At 36.8% G+C, this 19985-nt stretch overlaps 1 protein-coding gene across 14 annotated transcripts in view; it reads right to left on the bottom strand.

Annotated features, from left to right (window-relative positions):
* PPP1R12A (protein phosphatase 1 regulatory subunit 12A) overlaps positions 1-19985 on the bottom strand; it is a 157080-nt gene that overhangs the window by 87939 nt on the left and 49156 nt on the right. For 13 of the 14 annotated variants that reach the window (XM_053226530.1, XM_053226531.1, XM_027071183.2 and 10 more), the window contains exon 2: positions 18064-18194. In XM_053226530.1, the coding sequence (XP_053082505.1) occupies positions 18064-18194 (131 nt within the window). Of the gene's footprint in view, positions 1-10027; positions 10958-18063; positions 18195-19985 lie in introns of those variants that run through there. The other variant, XM_053226532.1, reaches the window with a different exon arrangement.

Genomic DNA, 19985 nt, shown 5'->3' on the forward strand with positions numbered 1-19985 from the left:
ACTCTAGCACTGTCATTTGCAGATATAAATTTTAAAAAAGATACACAAAAAATAAATAAGATCCCATAGCGTTAATTCTTACCTACCGTGAATAATCTCAAAAAGCCATCCAAAGATTGGTTATGTGGAAAAAAACAAACATAAATATTTAAATTCTGAAGACTTGCAGATAGGCTCCCAACTCTGCCTCCTGACAGCTGAGTGTGACACTCACTAACTTAAAACATTTGAAGACAAGACATACTACAGGGCTGTGTGAAGTTTAAATGAATTACTAAAAATAAAATTAAAACTCTATCTTTTATTCCATCATGAAAAATCATCACATTTAGAAAGCAATGTTTAAGATAAAGTGAAAATAGTACAGGCTATCTGGAATACCAGAAATTGAATTTGAGGGGCCCTGGAGATACTGAAAACAGATGGCTATATTTCCTTCAGGAGAAAAAAAAAAAAAAAAAGCTGGAGTACTATAAGCAGTTCATGTGACTGCTAATTAGGAAAATATATATTTACTTTAACATTTCTTGCTAAAAAAAAAGCAAAGATTTCACACAGAAGTCCCAAACTGAAAATCAGAAAACTGGGCTGTTTCTCAACTAAGTTTTTTTGAATGCTTTAGAATGAAAAAAAAAAATTTTTTTTTAAAAAGAGCAAGGTTTTATTGCCTTAACAATGTTTAATGATTTCCTCAAGCAATACAAAGGAGTGCAACATAGGAGATGTCTATAAATGATGAAATTCTTTATAAATGGTTGAAGTGAAAAATGTTAAACTGCCAGGTTTATTGAGATTCATAATCTAGCAACTGAGTCAATAATTTTTTTTTTTTGAGAGAGTATAAGTGGGGGAGAAGAGAGGAGGAACCGAGAGGGGTGGGAGGAGCGAGGGAGGGAGGGTGGGAAGGTGGGGGGAGAGAAAATGAGAGAGAAAGAGAGAGAGAGGGAGGGAAAGGGAGAGAATCTAAAGCAGGCTCCATACTTAGCACAGAGCTTTGATTCGGGGTTCAATCCCATCACCCTGGGATCATGACCTGAGCCTAAATCAGGAGCTGGACACACAACTGATACCCCAAGTTAACAGATAATCTTGGACAGATAAATTAATAGACCTCAAAATCAAGACATGATCCAAATGGAGTTTGACAAAATTATTCGTACATGTCCTAATTTAAAAATCTGACAAAAGGTGTAAATTGTGGTACATTAGATAAATTTGCAGGATTCTATTCAGGTTAAAATTATTCAATGTTAACTGAATTTGGGAGATAAATGTTGACAGTGTCTATTGATTGTCTTGGTTTATGAGTTTTGCCAAAAACCACCCATAGAAGAGATTGAGAGAAAGGGAAATAGTTCATTTGAAAATTTTGAGATTTTAATTAAAACTGTCTTTAATTTTAGAAACTAATGAGAACACAGTGGTCAGAGACAAGGAGGAAGTAACTCCATCAGCAAGAGCTGAATATGTACTGTCCAAATTTAATGTATATTGACTTTATTCACTGTAGGAAAACGAGTATGAAAAGGTCATTATAACTTATACATCAACTTTTCATGTATTCAATACATGAATCTTTAAAAAGGAGAGAGTTAGTTCAGGCTTAAAAAGGAAGGAAATTCTACCACACAGATAAACCGCAAGATCACTGTGCTAAGCAATATAAGAGAGTCACAAAAGGACAAATAGTGTCCTTTTAAAAGTGTCAAAATCACAGAAACAAAATAGAAAGTTGGTTACAAGGGCTGGCAGTCAAGACAAGGGGAAATAAGTGTTTAGTGTGCAGAACTTCAGTATTACAAGATAAAAAAATTCTAAAGAGCTGTTGCACAACAATGTGAATATATTTGACACTACTGAACTGTAACCATTCAAAATGGTTAAAATGGTAAATCTACCATTTATTATTATTTATGTGCTTTTACCACAATAAAAAAAATTTTTTTTAAATCAGAAAGTTGGAAGGATATCACTGGAGTAGTTGTTTCCTGAAAAGTCTTTTCAAAAGGAGTTACTCAAGCTATCTAAGGACACAGAAATTATGAACTACCTGAACTTTTCAAAGATTAGTAAGTAGAACATCACACTATTAACTTCAGAAATAAATGCTATTTCTTTTGGAAGTCTCTGAGCAACAAAAATCCTAAAATAAGTATAAATAGCCTTAAGTGTTTTCAGTGGGAATGCACTTTTGCTATTTCATTCTTGTAGTTCTATACCACAATGAAAAATAGTTGAAAATAGTGGTAAGAATCCAAAGAACAGTTCTGACTTGGGACTTCTAAGAAGTTTTTTTTTTTTCTTTTTTTCTTCTTTTTTGGCTTAAATAGTTAGGAACCTTATTGGTTCACACGACTGGAAGTTCAGAGGTAGACTGAACTTCGGGTTTGGTTTAAACTCATTTCAACAATGTCATCAAGTACCCAGGATAGTATTAGTTCTATCCCAAGGTGATTTCCTCATGGTTATAGGATGATAGTAACAACTAGAGCTACGTGCTTCTTTGTCTAAAAATAAAAAATGCCTTTTTTATTTTTCTAACGACTCTCACTTAAGAATGAGAAAACATTTCCCAGAAGCCTCCAAGGAATCTTATTGGCATGTCTCATTGGCCTAGATGCACAGTTATGTGCCTATTCCTAAACCAGCCTATTTCTAAAGGAATGCCATATGCTGACTAGTTAAGCATTGGTTCCTAGACTAATTATAGGCAAGAAGGATCAGATTTTCTTCATTGAGTTAGATTTATCAGGTCCTGCCTCAGGTGCCCAGGTTAATTCCTTAAACTACATGACTGATGCACAATGTCAGGAGGTGGGATGTTGAAGAGATGACCTCAGTGTATATTGCACAAGTGGAAACCAACATTAAGGGATAAAAGACAAATGTTAAAATACAAACATGAAATAGGCCAATTCAGAGCTGGACTTTGGCTGGAGTGTGCCTTTTTGGTACAATCTGGCCAGCATGACTCCATGTGAAAGAGAAGCTTCATCAACCAGTAGCTCACATTTTTGACTTAATATTTCTTCTATATGTATGATTCAGCAGATCCCCTTATCTAAATACTTCTTTTCCTTATTTTACAATCATTTCTCAAAAATTAAATTTCCTGCCAGCATCCTGAAAATGGAAATATCTATCACACATTCATATACTATGAAAGTACTAAGCATTTTACAAAATTAAGAATTTTAAATTTTAAACTGTCAATAATATTTACAGAGTTTGGTTTAGATATAGCTCTACACTAATCCTTGGAAGACTAAGCATTTCATATTTAATACAATTTCCATTTGTTTTATTTTTTAATTTACATCCAAGTTACTTAGCATAGATGTGCAATAATGATTTTGGGAGTAGAATCCAGTGATTCATCCCCTACATATAACAGGTTTATCAATTTTGTTGATTCATTCAAAGAACCAGCCACAGGTTTCACTGATCTGTTCTAGTGTGTGTGTGTGTGTGTGTGTGTGTGTGTGTTTGTGTGTGTGTGTGTGTGTGGTCAATTAGAGCACTGATTTCTGCTCTAATCTTTATTATTTCCTATCTTCTACTGGTTTGGGATTTTATTTGCTGTTCTTTTTCCAGCTCGTTAAGGTGTAAGGTTAGGTTGTGCATCTGAGACTTTTCTTCCTTCTTAAGGAAGGCCTGTATTGCTATATACTTCCCTCTGATGACTGCCTTTGCTGCATCCCAGAGCTTTTAGGCTGTCGTGCTACCATTCTCATTGGCTTCCGTGTACTTAATTTCCTCTTTGTTAGTCCATTCATTTTTCAGTAGGATGTTCTTTAATCTGCAAGTATTCATTGTCTTTCCTAATTTTTTCTCCTAATTGACTTCGAGTCTCACAACGTTGTGGTCTGAAAATATGCATGGTATGATCTTGATCTTTTTTAACTGTCGAGGGCTGATTTGTGACCCAGTATGTGATATATTCCAGGGAATTTCCATGTGCACTTGAGAAGAGTGTGTATTCTGCTTTAGGATGAAATGTTCTGAATATATCTGTTAAGTCCATCCAGTCCAGTGTGTCATTCAAAGCCATTGTTTCTTTGTTGATATTCTGTTTAGATGATCTGTCCATTGCAGTAAGTGGGTGTTGAAGTCCCTTACTATTATGGTATTATTATCAATGAGTTTCTGTATGTTTGCGATTAATTGATTTATATATTTGGGTATGAAAAGTTTTCTTAAAAACAGCAGCTCTTCATTCAGAACTTGACAAATGTTATTCCACATCCATGGTTTCTGATGAGAAATCTGTTGTCATTCAAGTTTCCCTCCTTATAGTATCGTTTCTTTCTCAATGCTATCAAGACTTTTTTCTTTAGTTTTCAGAGGTTTGTATAGAAGATGTCCTTGTGTGGTGTGCTTTGTTTTATCCTGTCTGTAATTTTGTTTTTAGTGTTTATTTATTTTTGAAAGAGAGGGAGAGACAGAGCATGAGTTGGGGAGGGGCAGAGAGAGAGGGAGACAAAGATTCCAAAGCAGGCTCCAGGCTCTGAGCTGTCAGCACAGAGCCTGATGCGGGGCTCGAACTCATGAACTGCGAGATCATGACCTGAGCTGAAGTCGGACGCCCAACTGACTGAGCCACCCAGGCAGCCCTGGAATTTTTTTTTTTAATGTTTATTTATTTTCTTTTTATTTTAAAAAGTTTTTTAAGTTTATTTTTGAGAGAGAGTGAACATGGGGGTGGGGGGAGCAAAGAGGGAGACAGACACAGATTCCGAAGCAGGCTCCAGGCTCCGAGCTGTCAGCACAGAGCCCAATGTGAGGCTTGAACCCATCGAGCCATGAGATCATGACCTGAGCTGAAGCTGGACACTTCACCGACTGCACCACAGAGGCACTGCATTTTATTTCTGAGACAGAGACAGCATGAGTTGGGGAGGGGCAGAGAGGGAAAAAGAGAGAGAATCCCAAGGAGGCTCCGCACCACCAGCACAGAGCCTGATGTGGGGCTTGAACTCATGAACTGTGAGATCATGACCCGGGCCAAAATCAAGAGCTGGGTGCTTAACCGACTGAGCCACCCAGGCACCCCTACCTTGTCTGGAATTTGCTGGCTTCTTGAACCTGTAGGTTTATGTATTTTGCCCACTTTAAGTTTTTAGCTATCACTTACCGTTTCATGCAATAATTTTCCAGTCATGCCTTGTTACTCCTCTTCTGGGACTCCAATGGCACAAATGTTAGCTCTTTGTTATAGCCCCACAAGTCCCTAAGGCTTTATTCATTTTATTTTACTCCATTTCCTCTCTGTTGTTTAGATATGGTAATCCCCACTTATCTATTATTCAGTTTACTAATTCTTTCTTCTATCACCTCCATTCTACTCTTGAGCTTATCTGTTTTTATTTTGGTTAGATTTTTCAGTTCAAAAATTCCCATTGGATTCTTATTTATTTTTTTTGCAGATTTTCTTTTTGCTGAGACCCTTAATTTTTTTGTTTCAAGCATGCTCATAATTGGCTTGTTGAAGTATTTTTATGATAGCTGCTCTACAATCTTTGTCACATAGCTTTTTTTATTTTTTTTTAAGTAGGCTCCACACCCAATGGAAGGCTTGAATTCATGACCCTGAGATCAAGGCCTGAGCTGAGATCAAGAGTTGACACTTCACCTACTGAGCCACCCAGGCACCCCTTTGTCAGATAATTTTAAGAGTAGTAGCTTTGTCATCTCCATGTTGGTCTCTACTGGCTGTCCTTTTTCATTCAATTTGAGAATTTCCTTTAAATGACAACTGATTTTCAATCAAAATCTGGACACTTTGGGTATTATGTTAAGAGAGACACTCTAGATCATGCTTAAATCTTCTATGTTAGCTGGCTTTGTTTGGCTCTGCTGTAGCAAAGGAAGCTGGGAGGTACTATCTCATTACCATAAAGTGGGAGCAGAAGTCTAGGTTCCCCACTCAGCCTCCACTGACACCAGAGATGAGGTAGTGGCTTCTAGCCTAGCCTTACTTCTAGTTCACCATCAAGCCTTCACTGACATCTCCCTTGATGAGAAGAGTATGAATGCTTCACTACTACTCCCCATGTGGCCTCTAGTGACAATAAATAAGGGGAGGAGGTAGGCATCTTTACTGGTGGGTGATGGTGAAAGTATTTATTCTCCACTAGGTCTCTTCTGACACACTCCAAGAGGGAACTGGTTGGTATCTACTACACTGTGTGTTGCGGGGGTGGGAGGGTGGCGCTAGTTAACCATTTGGCGGGGATTAAAGTCTTGGCTGGCTATGCATGTGGCCTAATCTGACATTACTGCAGGAGGGGTGTTGGCGCACCTCAATATAGTCTGGTAAGGGTGGAGGTCTACACTCCCTACCTATCCTTTGCTGGTGAGAGTGTGTGGGAGAACAGTTTTTTTCCTTTGGACTTTGTCTGGTTAAATAGAGTGGTGGTGGTTGTTGTTGTTATTACAAATTTTCTGTCTTGCTAATGTGCCCCTCTATTATTATTATTATTATTATTATTATTATTATTATTATCATCATCATCATCACTATTATTATTGTTTCTGTTTTGCTAGTGTGCCCCTCTCCTAGTATTTGGCTAAAGAAATTAAGCTTTTTGTTGGGACTTCTTTTTTTGGGATGCCCATTGGTGCTTCTGGGTTATCAGCTTCTCCAGCTCAAAGTGTGGGATATATGACACAACATGAAAAGCCAGAAAATTCTCTCCTATGTCATTCTTTGGGTCCTGTGATGCCTAGCCATTCTGCCTTCTCTCGACCTCTCATGAGCTTATGTTTTATATATAATATTCAGGTTGTATTAGTTCTTAGAAGGAAAAACAAGGGAAAACTGGGTCTAGTCTATCTTCTCAGAAGCAGAAATTCTCTCTCATTTTTAATTGTTGAATTACGATGCTTAGAACATTACCAATTTTAACCTTAGTTTTTTATAATTTATCAAAACCTTAAAGGCAAAAAGTATTATTTTTGCATATAAGTCATGTTATCAGTCCAATTGGTTAGTTCTGATACCTTGCCAAATACTTTGCTTAACTTCTGACATCATGGTTCCATAATTCTGCTATAGATACAATTACTTATGCCAATAGCAAAGACCAGGCTAATACTTGTGAGAAAAATGAATCTGTGAAAGTGGGGTCTATCTTCCAGTTGTCTAGGAACCTGGATTGTCGTTAAAAAAAAAAAAAAAAAAACCCTCAAAATGTGGGAAAGTATTTAAATTCCTCTATTCTCTTTGCAAAGCCACCTTTAAATACAGGAAGTCCTCAAAGTTCTCTCTTTAGCATTTCCTATTTCTCTCAATTACTCCCCAGAGCAATGACTCTATACTGCTTGGATAGTACACTAAGTCCTGAAAAGGCATATTTATTAAAATTAATTATATATACTCCTGTCTTACTTTATTAATGCAACTTTCCATTCCCAGAGGCAAAATTCCTACTCATTGTGCAACAATTCTAACATGCACATTTCCCTCACATTTTAATATTACTGAAATCTACAATCGTTCAATGTTACAATCCATGATGCCTTATAATGGCTATCGGCTAGGTGGCAGACACAACATGGTTGTGATTATCTGTCCTCATGTGCCTTCAGTCACAGTTATTCATATGGTTTTCACTTCAGTCAATTCATGTGCATCCTTGTTACCTTATTTATTGAACTTAACTATTGCTTAAAATGTTTTCTTGGATGTTGTCTGAAACTTGTTGATATCTATCTTCTGGAAAGATAAAGAAAGCATCAAAATCAAAACTTGCAGAATGCATACAAATGATTTAGAATATAATCCCAAAGGCAATAAGAGAACATTCCTTAAATTTTTTTTAAAGTTTATTTATTTTTGAGAGAGAGAGAGAGAGAGAATGTGAGAGAGAACGTGAGCGAGAGTGGGGGAGGGGCAGAGAGAGAGGGGGAGACACAGAATCCGAAGCAGGTTCCAGGCTCTGAGCTGCCAGCACAGAGCCTGACACGGGGCAGAAACCCACGAACCGCAAGATCATGACCTGAGCCGAAATTGGACACTTAACCGACTGAGCCACCCAGGCATCCCAGTAAGAGAACATTCTTTTTTTTTTTTTTTTAAACATTTATTTATTTTTGATAGAGACACAGCGCGAGCCAGGGAGGGGCAGAGAGAGAGTGAGACAAAATCCAAAGCAGGCTCCAGGCTCTGAACTGCCAGCACAAAGCCCAACATTGGGGTCAACCTGCGAACCGTGAGATCATGATCCGAGCCAAAGTCGGACACCCAACTGACTGAGCCACCCAGGCGCCCCAAGAGAACATTCTTTAAAAACGTTGCATCAATAAAATGCTAAATTTAGAAAACAATACTGTGTGAAAAACCCAGGTGATTAAACATACACAGACACAGAAAGTATCATAATTTCATTTTTGTAAACTTTTAAAATTGGTATATAAAGTAATTACACTGTGTTACAACAATGGCATCTTAATTAAACTTCATGAAATCTAGTATATGCATTATAAACACTCCCAATATAGTCCTGGCTTCCTACTGCATCATTTCCATTAGCATCTCAAATAGGGCCTATTTAAAACCACATTCCACTACAGTCTCTCCTCTGCTTCCCCCAATCTTGCTCTTTAGATCTCTTAATAAGTTTAAAGGCATCATTGTCCCAGTTACAAAGGTTAGACAGGGAGGTAGAATAGTGTAACAGCTTAAAGTGCAGACGTGAAAAGTTAGACTAGGTTCAAATCCTAGCTCTGCCACTTACTTACTATGATTACTTTTTGACTCAAGTTTCCTCATCTATAAAATAAGAATCATAATACAGGGCCATCATCATTCACCCAAACCCAAATTTCAAAATTTTTCATATTTTAAAAAGGTACCGTGGTAGATTATGTAACACCCCCACTGAGTCACATTACTGTTTTTGCAAAAAACACATTACTGTTTTTGCAAAAAAGAAATGTAGAGTACATTGTATAAACAGACTATAAATAGCCTCATATCAGTTCAGGTCATGGTTTGTTGCCAAATGAGCCTGTATCTAAAGTTACAATTAGTCTGTCATTTTTCCAAGTTTTTGGGGTTTGGAATTGTGCATATAGACCTGTGGGGTGGTGGTAATATTTTCATGTGATTGTTAGGACGACTGAAATGACATATACTTAAAGGACTTAGAGCAATGACTAGTACAAGTTAAGCACTCAATGAACATTAGGTATTATTATCAAGCCTTATCACCACCTTGATTCTTCCTCCTACCTTACTACCTAGATCCAGTGAATCACACCAAGCCTTATCAATTCTATTTTCCAAATTTCTTTCAAATATGCACCACTTCCAATTTCATTGCCATTGCCCTAGCTCTCTTGTCCAACAATACTAATCTGTGAAGAACAGTCTTCCTAAAATACAGAGTGAGGATCATCATGTCCCTAAAAATGCATTGCCACTAAAGGTCAAACTTAGCAACGTACACTAATTCCTCTATGCTGTAGACTCAGTTCATTTTCCCAATCCAATCTGCTACCTTCCATATACCCCTCATGCTCTTCTCCCTGAAAAACTATGGCTCCAAAATCCTCTTATCCAATGGAATCAGAACCAGTATTTGCTTGGTTAACCATAAGCTCTAAATAAGGATTAACAGGGGTGCCTGAGTGGCTCAGTTGGTTAAGCAGCCAGCTTTGGCTCAGAACATGTTCATGGGTTTGAGTCCAGCGTCGGGCTCTGTGCTGACAGCTCAGAGCCTGGAGCCTGCTTCAGATTCTGTGTCTTCCTCTCTCTCTACTCCTCTCCTGCTCATGCTTTGCCTCCATCTCTCTCCATCTCCTCCATGGATAAATGTTAAAAAAATTTTTTTTAATTGGAAATAAAACATAAATGAATATATGAAAATAAATGTAAATAAGACATTTATTTCAACATAGAAGATACTGGAGAATGTCTCCAATGACTTAAGTCCATGATACTTTTCTTGCATAAAGCATACTCATAATGCATTTCCTAAGACTTCAAAGTGTCTTTTAAAAAATAAAGGAATGATTGGGGTACCTGGCTGGTTCAGTTAGTTGAGTGTCCGTATTCCACTCAGGTCATGATCTCACAGTTCATGAGTTCGAGCCCTGTGTCGGACTCTGTGCTGACAGCCCAGAGCCTGCAGCCTACTTCATATTCTTTGTCTCCCTCTCTTTACGCCCCTCCCATGTTTGTGTTCTCTCTGTCTCAAAAATAAATAAACATAAAAAAAGTAATGATAAAAAACAGCATTATGAATAGTAACAATTAACTTAGCTAACATTTACTGAATACTAAATATGCTGTATATTGTGTCAACTGTCTTATATATGCTATTTAATCTTCTCAATAATCTTATAAAGTAGGGATATGTATTAATACTTTCATTTTATAGATATGGAAACAGAGGTTCAGAGAAGCTGGTACCAGAGAAGCTGGTAATTTGCCTAAAGTTACTAGCAATCAATTGGCAGAGTTAAGATTATAACGGAGTTTTTGATTCCTAAACATTAGGTCAGTAATATAATAACATTTTTCACGGGCATGGTGGTGAAGTTTATGTATTTCTTAAATTGGTTAAGAATTTGATTCTTTTACCCAAGATAGCAACATTATTGAATTCCAGACGTAGGATTCAACAGGTGCAGACTGTGAAGCAAGATGTCTAGTTTGTTGAAAGGCTCAGCAAGGGGATCAGAGTGGCTAAAAGAGACAGCCTGAGAGGAGTGAAGAATATAAAATCACAGGAGTAATATGAGGTCAAACTATAGCCTTGTAGGCTATCAGAACTCTGGCTTAAACTCTGAATGTATTATGAACCCACTGGATGGATATGAATAAAAATGCGGTATTACCCCACTTATAAAATATTATTTACTTAATTTTTAAGATTTACTTTTAATTTTTTAATCCCTATACCCAACGCGGGGCTTGAACTCATGACCCTGAGGATCAAAAGTCACATACTCCACTGACTGAGCCAGGCGCCCCCTGCCCCATTTGTAATATTTTTTTTTTTCAACGTTTATTTATTTTTGGGACAGAGAGAGACAGAGCATGAACAGGGGAGGGGCAGAGAGAGAGGGAGACACAGAATCGGAAACAGGCTCCAGGCTCTGAGCCATCAGCCCAGAGCCTGATGCGGGGCTCGAACTCACGGACTGCGAGATCGTGACCTGGCTGAAGTTGGACGCTTAACCGACTGCGCCACCCAAGCGCCCCCATTTGTAATATTTTAAATGGATCATCCTGGCTGCTGTGTGAAAAACAGATGGTGGGAAGAGGATGGTTATGGTTAGAATAACTGGAACTCTAAGTCCAGTGAAAAACGACAGTGTGCAAGATTATGAAGAAATTAAAGAGGTGACAAAAATAGTAAGATATATTTTGAAGGGTAAGCCAAGAGAAATCTTGAGGATGTTTATGGAATAAAGGTTATAATGAAGAAGAAAAGCCAAACCATAAATAAGCCACCACAAATATTTAAAAGTTAGCATATCTTTAAATAGCTGATTCTTTAATGATCAAATGACAAATTTCATGAAACTTTTTCCATGCTGCAAATAAGACCATGAGAATGTCACCGAATGTAATCCTACTTGCATTTTATAATGATATAAAATCTTCTATAGTGGTAGCTTTGAAACGACTCCAAACACAAAGAAAAATATGTGAAATATACTAATTAATCAACATTTCATTCTATGTACTATAACACTATGTACTATAATTTTTCTCTACTACTGAAAAATTTTATGGCAAACACCAAAGCTACTCAAGATAAAAGCACTTCCTTTTTTTTTTTTTTTTTAATGTTTATTTACTTTTGAGAGAGAGAGCAAGCCAGAGAAAGAGCAAGCGCACAAGCAGGGAGAGACAGAGACAGAGAGAGAGAGAGAGAGAGAGAGAGAGAGAGAGAGAGAGAGAGAGAGAGAAAGAGAGATGGAGAATCTGAAGCAGGCTCTAGGCTCTGAGCGGTCAGCACAGAGCCTGATGCGGGGCCTGAACTCACAAACTGCGAGATAGTGACCTGAAACGAAGTCTGACGCCCAACTGACTGAGCCACCCAGGAGCCCCCAGATAAAAGCACTTCTTTTTATTTTATTTACTCACTTATTTTAACGTTTATTTATTTTTGAGAGAAAGAGATAGAGCGTGAGTGGAAGAGGGGCAAAGAGAGAGAGGGGGAGAAACAGAATCTGAAGCAGGCTCCAGGCTCTGTCTGAGCTGTCAGCATAGTGTCTGGCAGCGGGCAGGGGGGGGCTCAAACTCACAAGCAGTGAGATCATGACCTAAGGTGAAGTCAGATGCTTAACCGACTGAGCCACCCAGCCACCCAAGATAAAAGTGCTTCTTCAACATCTGTGGTGGGAGCTTAATAAAGGAAAAGTGGTAATGAAACTAAAATACCAAAAGATATCAGAAAAATAATCACATCAATAACCAAATATTAATAAAACATATTGTTTATGGAGTACAACTCTGCAATCCAAAAGAATGAAATCTTGCCATCCGCAACTACATGGATGGAACTAGAGGGTATTATGCTAAGCAAAATTAGAGGGAAACAAATATATGACCTCATTCATATGAGGACTTTAGGATACAAAACATGAACATAAGGGAAGCAAAAATAATATAAAAACAGGGAGGGGGACAAAACATAAGAGACTCTTAAATACAGGGCTGCTGGAGGGGTTGTGTGTGGGGCGGAGGTGGGCTAAATGGGTAAGAGGCATTAAGGAATCTATTCCTGAAATCATTGTTGCATCATGTGCTAACAAACTTGGATGTAAATTATAAAAAATAAATAAATTATAGGATAGAAAAAATAAAGTTTTATTATTAAAAATTTTTTTCACATAAATATACAAATACCTATGATTTGCAAAAATAAAAGGGCAATTCCAAGGCTAAAACTAGAGTCATTCAAGTAAACAGCATTCATTGGTTAATCACAGGGACAGGCTGAATAAACTACAATGATTACGTCACAATGGAGTACTACACCTAAATAGAACAATGAGAAATACCTCTATACCCCACTATATAGTCATCTCCAGACCAGACTATTAAGTGAAAAAAGCAAGTGAAGAAATATGTGTATGGTATTCTATCATTTAGCTACAAGAGGGAATATTTTAAATGATGCTTACATTAAAAAACAAACTGGGATAAAATATAAAATTTGAAAAATAGTGTAGAAGGAAATAGGATGGTAGAGCAGGAACTGCCATTAGAACATGGTATTTTATGTAAATTATAAAACAAACTGAAGTTTAAAAAGCAAACTCCAAACAATAAAGTTAAACAATCAACCTAATAGGTATATCTAGTTGGTAGCATAACCACAAAGAAAAGAACTATTTCAAGTGACTTCAATACATAGTAATTTGATGGTATATTTGAAGCGAGATACCTTAAGTACAAAAAGAAGTCATGACCTCCTAACCTCTGCCAAAAAACAAACAAAACACAAAACTTCAAACTGCTTCTGGTAATCCTATTGTTGTTGTTAGTGGTATTGTTGTTGTAAGTAGTCTAATGTATGTGTAATATATAATAATGAAGCAAATTAGTAATTGCGTGTTATTTTAATCTTACAGTTCCTGGCAACAGAAGTATAGGGAGAAAGGAAATACTGATACAAGATAGAAGAGGTTAAAGGAAAACACCTTGGTACCAAATCTGAATCTGAAGCAATGACCAACTCAGTAGCAATGAGTACTTCTAGCACCCATTACAAGAACAGGGCTCTTTGGGGAAATGGCAATTCCAGACCCAGGGCAGAGGGAAAAAATGAGTCTGGAGCACCTGTAACACTAGAGAGCAAGAAAGGTTGAAAGATCATTTTCTTTGGTCATATCCCAAGGTCTTAGAAGCCAAGAGGAAGAGATTCTCGATGACCAAAGATACATAATTTACTAATCAATAAGGATGGTAACATCAATGTATTAACCACATTAAGTATATTTCAGTGTCCTCATGTGGTCTTTTCTGTGTGCATGCACCAGATGTCTCTATTTTTTGCATCCAAATTTCCCCTTCTTTTAAGGAAATCGGTAAGGCTGAATTGCCCCCTCCCCCCTCCCCCCTCCCCCCAAGTGCCTCATTTTAACTTAATTATCTGTTTAAAGGCTGTATCTATACAGTCACATTCCAAGGTTCTGGGCTTCAACAGCTGAATTAGGTACAGATACAATTCAGCATACCAAAGGAAAAGAATGATGTTAATGCATACATTTCAAAACCGACTCATCAGTATTCAGTAAAACAATACATATGCTGAGCATTAACATAAAAGTCCCCAAACTCACCACCTTTATTGTTCCTCTAATCCACTCTGGAGAAGGGGCATTATTAGACAATCTCTATTTTTTGTTTTCCCTAAGAATTCTACCTTATTCAAAGCAGGGAGAGGTTGAGAATAATTATTTTGGTGAAAAGGTAAGACAATTGAGCCAGAATACAAAGAGCTATCATTCATCTATTCACTTGGCTCCTGCTAGGCTACAAACCAGATGTTAAATTGTTAAATGTCTAGAAACTAAACTGTAATCTCATATTCTTTGTGTACTATCTCCAACAGAGGTCGAAATTATTTATTTATTATCTATTTATTTATTTATACACTTTATTTTTAAGGTAATCTCCACACTCAACATGTGGCTTGAACTCATAACTCTGAGATCAAGTCGCATGCTCCACCGACTGAGCCAGCCAGGAGCCCCCAGGGGTCAAAAATTTAGAACTCACTGTATCCAAATCATACTTAAGGCATCAGAGTAAACTATGTGTGCTTCATTGTTTGTTTCATCTCTCATTTCAATAGGGATGAATTAGAACTATTCTGTGCATAAAGCAGTTCCTAAAGAAGCATGTAAACATCTGATACATTGCAGAGATGCCAGGAATTATCAGAAAAGTTTCTGGAAGAAATGACATACAACTGCATCTTGAGAGTTTGGCAGGAGCTGGTAAAGTAAAGAAATAAAGCAAATGAACCACTATAAGCAAAGACTCATTAACGTGAACCAGCAGTGAATGTTGGGAAATTAAAAGTAGTCCAGTATTAAGAGAGTGAAAAATATCGAAAGCATTATGAGAAATAAGAGGTAGGAAGAAGCCAGATCCTATTTTATAAATAGTATTAATCGTTGAGGCTAAGTAGCTTGGCCAAGGGCACATAGCTTGCAAAAAACAAAATCAGGATTTACAACAAATATAACTTCAAATATTTCATTTAGCAGAGTGACCCAAATTTCCTAGGTCTTTCCTGGCTTATAACTGCTATCTCTACATCATTATTAATAGGGCCTTCTTTTACTCTATAAATACTCTGACTTGGGGGTATCTTTACCCTAGCTCTTAAGCCACCATGCTATTTTTTTCTAGACCAAAGAAAAACAGGTTTTCATTAACTTCTCATATTAGTGAGATTAACTGGTAAAAAAGATAATGCTGATAAAAATAATCATGTATTTTGAAAGGCTATGGACTATCATCACCTTAACGAATAACCCAGTCAATATTTATCAGAGTTAAATTGTCTTTTATAAACATTCTTATTATTTAATAAAAGAAGGCAGAAAGAGCAACAAAGAAAAAGTCATAATTCTTCTAATTTTGTTCAAAGACAGTATGCATTCAGATACTCTAGTTATACCACAGCCATAAATTCAAACTGCCTAAAGAAAGGTAGATCACCACAACTCTACTCAATCTTGGCTAAACCAGGTCATTTCTGTTTGTATTAAGTCCTATGAAGCACTTGTTCCATAGCCTACCTTCTAAAAAATGAAAAGCTGTGGTTTTTCTACTGAAAATATTAACACCTGCAGCAGACTGCTTACTCCCCCTCATACTTATTTACTGACATGCAAAACACTGAATATGCCAAGTACTTGCTTTTCCCAGGGTAGACATGGGCAAGTGACAAGACCAGACCAACACAAATCCCTAAAGCGGAAATCTGATGCAGTCAGAGGACTCTCTTGGATAAGTTCCCTTCTTTGACATACACAAAATATGGAGAAGATACTTTTCACACTCTACCCACTTTTTATTTTGCCCTCTGATGTGCATATGTAATAATACAACTGAGGAGTTGCGGCAATCATCCTGTCACCAGGAGGGGGACAAGGCTAAGAATAAAGTTCATATTTGGGGAAGACAGAAGAAAAAAACCTGAGAGATGCCCTTGGAGGTCTCACCAAGCAGTTTAATTAACTTGAATGCTCTTCCTCTAAACTGTATCATATACTATAGCACAAGAATGCTTACTTTTTTTTTTAATGTTTATTTTTGAGTGAGAAGGAGAGCATGAACGGAGGGGCAGAGAAAGAGAAACACAGAATCTGAAGCAGCTCTAGACTCTGAGCTGTCAGCACAGAACCCCACGCAGGGCTCAAACCCACAAACAGCAAGATCATGACAACCTGAGCCGAAATGGATGCTTCACCACCTGAGCTATCCAGGCGCCCCAAGGACTCTTACTCTTTAGGTCATTTTAAATTTGATACTGTTTAATTGCAGCTAAAATCATCCCAACCAACACAATGGTTTATCAATCAAGTGGAAGAAATTATTCAGGGTGATTATTATTGTCTTTTCAAACTCAGAAGCATGAATCACAAAAAAAGAAACACAAAGATTAAACATCTTAAGAGAAAAAAGTTGGGTTTTCATTTCCCCAGAGACAGTGTAATGGTCAAAAGTTAATACACATTGAGTATTTCCAATGTGCCAATTCTTTGTTTGATGGATTACTCAGTTAACCCTGACAACAATCCTAAGCAATATTATTCCTTTTTGAAAGAGGAAAAAAACAGAAGCATATAAAAGTTAAGCAACTTGTCCAAGGTCACACCCCGAGAATGGCTAAGGAAACATTCAAAATTCACATCATTTGACTCCAGAACTTGAGTACAAATATTTACAGACAGCTTAAGATAAATGCACATTAGCTATTTTTTCTATGAAGAAGAGATCCAAGTCCTCTGTTGAGCATGAAAAAAACAGACAGGTATTAAGGAACTTGAGAACCATGATTATAATTATGAACGAACATTACTGTTTTTGCAATGACAAAAGACTTCCTCATTTTGCACATAAAGAAATTAAGGCCCAGAAAGGAAAAGATGAAAATAAAGTGTAATTAGTGTAATAATGCAGTAATAGAACTCAAGTAACTCAGATTTTCTGATTCCTAGGCCAGAGTACTTCTCATTTATCAACCAATGCCTCCCCTTTAAAATGATGTATCCTATCTCCAATACACATGGGGAGAAAAATGAAATAAAGGTATAACAATATTTAAGGCTTACTAAGAGAGATTCACAAAATAGAACTCCCATATTTGATATTATCAGTTGATAAGTTTTGATGTGAGCAGACAGACAATAAAACCTGTTTATGGTACTGGACACACAGTAACACAAAAATGAAATAGCTCAGTGAAAAAATTATTTTGTCAGGATAACTATACTTCCTTGTTAACTGTTTGAAGAATCAGATTTTCTTGGAAAGTACCTGCCCATTAAAGGTAGGTAAGAATAATGACCATTTCTCATTGAATTTTCTAAAAAACGTATTTTTAGAAAACAATCTTAATAGCAACGAAGTATAAATGTTTTGACTAATTGGAGAACTCTGTATCATATTCTCCTTATACCAAAGTAACTTAACTGAGAATTATTGTTAATTTCTCCTAACAACTCAGATTACACAGGGATAGGCTAGATTGCTAAATTTAACTTTGAATCATTTGACAATGCTCTACATGTACTCAAAATAAAAGGAGATGGGAATGGAGAAGTGCACCATTACTCATATCAATACAAAGTACCAAAAGCCAAAGAGGGTGGGAAGACAGGAAGATAAACTCCCAATGAGAGACTCAATATATGAATTCCCAAGAACTGCTTATTCTTCTTCCTGGGAAGAATAGTTTTCATGAATTAAGGTAATATAAGAGCTCACTCATTTATCAGTAACACCAATTTCTATAAAATCTCAGGTCTCTAAAATAGTGTTTGGATATTTGGATAAAAGTAAACACAGAACTGGCTTACTCTGCAATATCAAGATATCCACAAGAAGCAGCTGCATGTAGTGGTATCCAGCCTTCATTATCAGGTTGATTAATATTTGCTCCATTTTCAACCAGAAACTTCACCATATCAACATTGTCATCAATGCAAGCCTAAAAACAAAACAGAAAGCACAATCAGAAAAAATATGAAGCAATGCTCCTAATAATACATCCATAGAACAAAATCCCTACTTTGCAACTTTTATAACATAAATATTCTGTCAGTTTGCTGCTATTTTGATTGTATTGCCATCAAACAGGTCAATGGTACTAATGTGACTAGACAGTGCCAATCTCACGATAAAAATAAGTACATATTAAAATGATAACATTCAAAACATTATATAAGTACCAATAATAAAGCACTGGCTTTATAGCACTGGCTCCCAAAATGCGATCTGTCGAGGGGGGGAGGGATCCTTTCAGGAAATTGACAATGCCAAAACTACTCTTAAAATAATACCAAGATGGTATTTCGCCTTTTCATTGTGTTGACACGTGCACTTGACAGTGCATAAAGCAACAGTGGCAAAACTTGCTTGTGCTTTAGCACAAATCAAGACAGTGGCCAAAAAAACTATACTAACAAGTCACTGTATTCGCCACTATGCACTCATTGTTTTTTCTTTAAGCTATTTTTTGGGGAGCTTGAGTAGCTAGCTCAGCGGTTAAGTCTCCAACTCTTGGTTTCAGCTCAGGTCATGACCTCATAGTCTGAGATCAAGCCCCACATCAAGATCTGTGCTGACAGCAAATTCGCAGATTCTTGGGATTCTCTTTCTGTCCCACCTCCAAAATGAATAAACTTTTAAAAAGCTATTTTTTACTTATGAATGTCCTTAAAGTAGTATAAAATATAAATCTTATTAAATCTTGACCCCTGAATACACATCTTTTTAGTACTCTTTGGAACAAAATATGAAGCATGCAAAAAACACTTCTTTCAAGCATAATGACTGCCCTGAGGAAAAGTACTTGTGCAACTAAGATGCAAGTTGAACTAGCCACTTTTTCCATGGAATACAATTTTTAATTAAACGAGAAACTATACTTAGTCTAACTTGGATTTCTGTCATACTTTGTCTTAAAAATGAACAAAATCTGTCAAGAAAAACAACAGTATTTGTTGTCCATGATAAATTGAACCCTTTAGGAGCAAATGAACCAGTTATTTTAACTTTAAAATATTATTTATATAACACAGGTACAGTACCTCTATTTTAAAACGAATTAATAAAATACTTAAAATCCTCAGTGTTAACCTCTAGTATCACCAAATAGTAATATATTCACACTACGGAAACCAAAGTTCTTTGGGGTCTTTCAATAACTAAAATTTGTTTTAAACATTTATTTATTTTTGGCAGAGAAAGACAGGACACCAGTGGGGGAGGGGCAGAGAGAGAGAGGGAGACACAGAATCCGAAGCAGGCTCCACACGCTGAGCTGTCAGCACAGAGCCCTACACGGGGCTCAGACTCATGAATCGCGAGATCATGACCTGAGCTGAAGTTGGATGCTTAACCGACTGAGCCACCCAGGCACCCCTCCAAAAAATTTAAGAGTATAAAGTGGTCTTGAGACGAAGTTTGAGAACTTACAGTAAGTAAGAAGGAACTTTTATCAATGTTTACTTTGTGCCAGTAAGTACAACAAGTACTTTATTTTACTGATGTATATACATTATCCTCACAAAAACCCTCGTGAGAAACAAGAATTTTGCTTTATCTGCAGCACCTTAGTATGGTTCTTGGCATGCGGTAGGGGCTTAACAGATGAATGATGAGAAAGCTAAGATTCAGAGATTAAGTAGCTTGAATAAGCCAGACAGGTGCGAGATGACAGAGCTGGCACTCTTAACAGTTGTTTAGATTCTAAAAAATATAATCTTTTTCCACACTT

Source organism: Acinonyx jubatus, chromosome B4 (assembly GCF_027475565.1).
Source record: "Acinonyx jubatus isolate Ajub_Pintada_27869175 chromosome B4, VMU_Ajub_asm_v1.0, whole genome shotgun sequence".
NCBI classification, from domain to species: Eukaryota; Metazoa; Chordata; class Mammalia; order Carnivora; family Felidae; genus Acinonyx; species Acinonyx jubatus.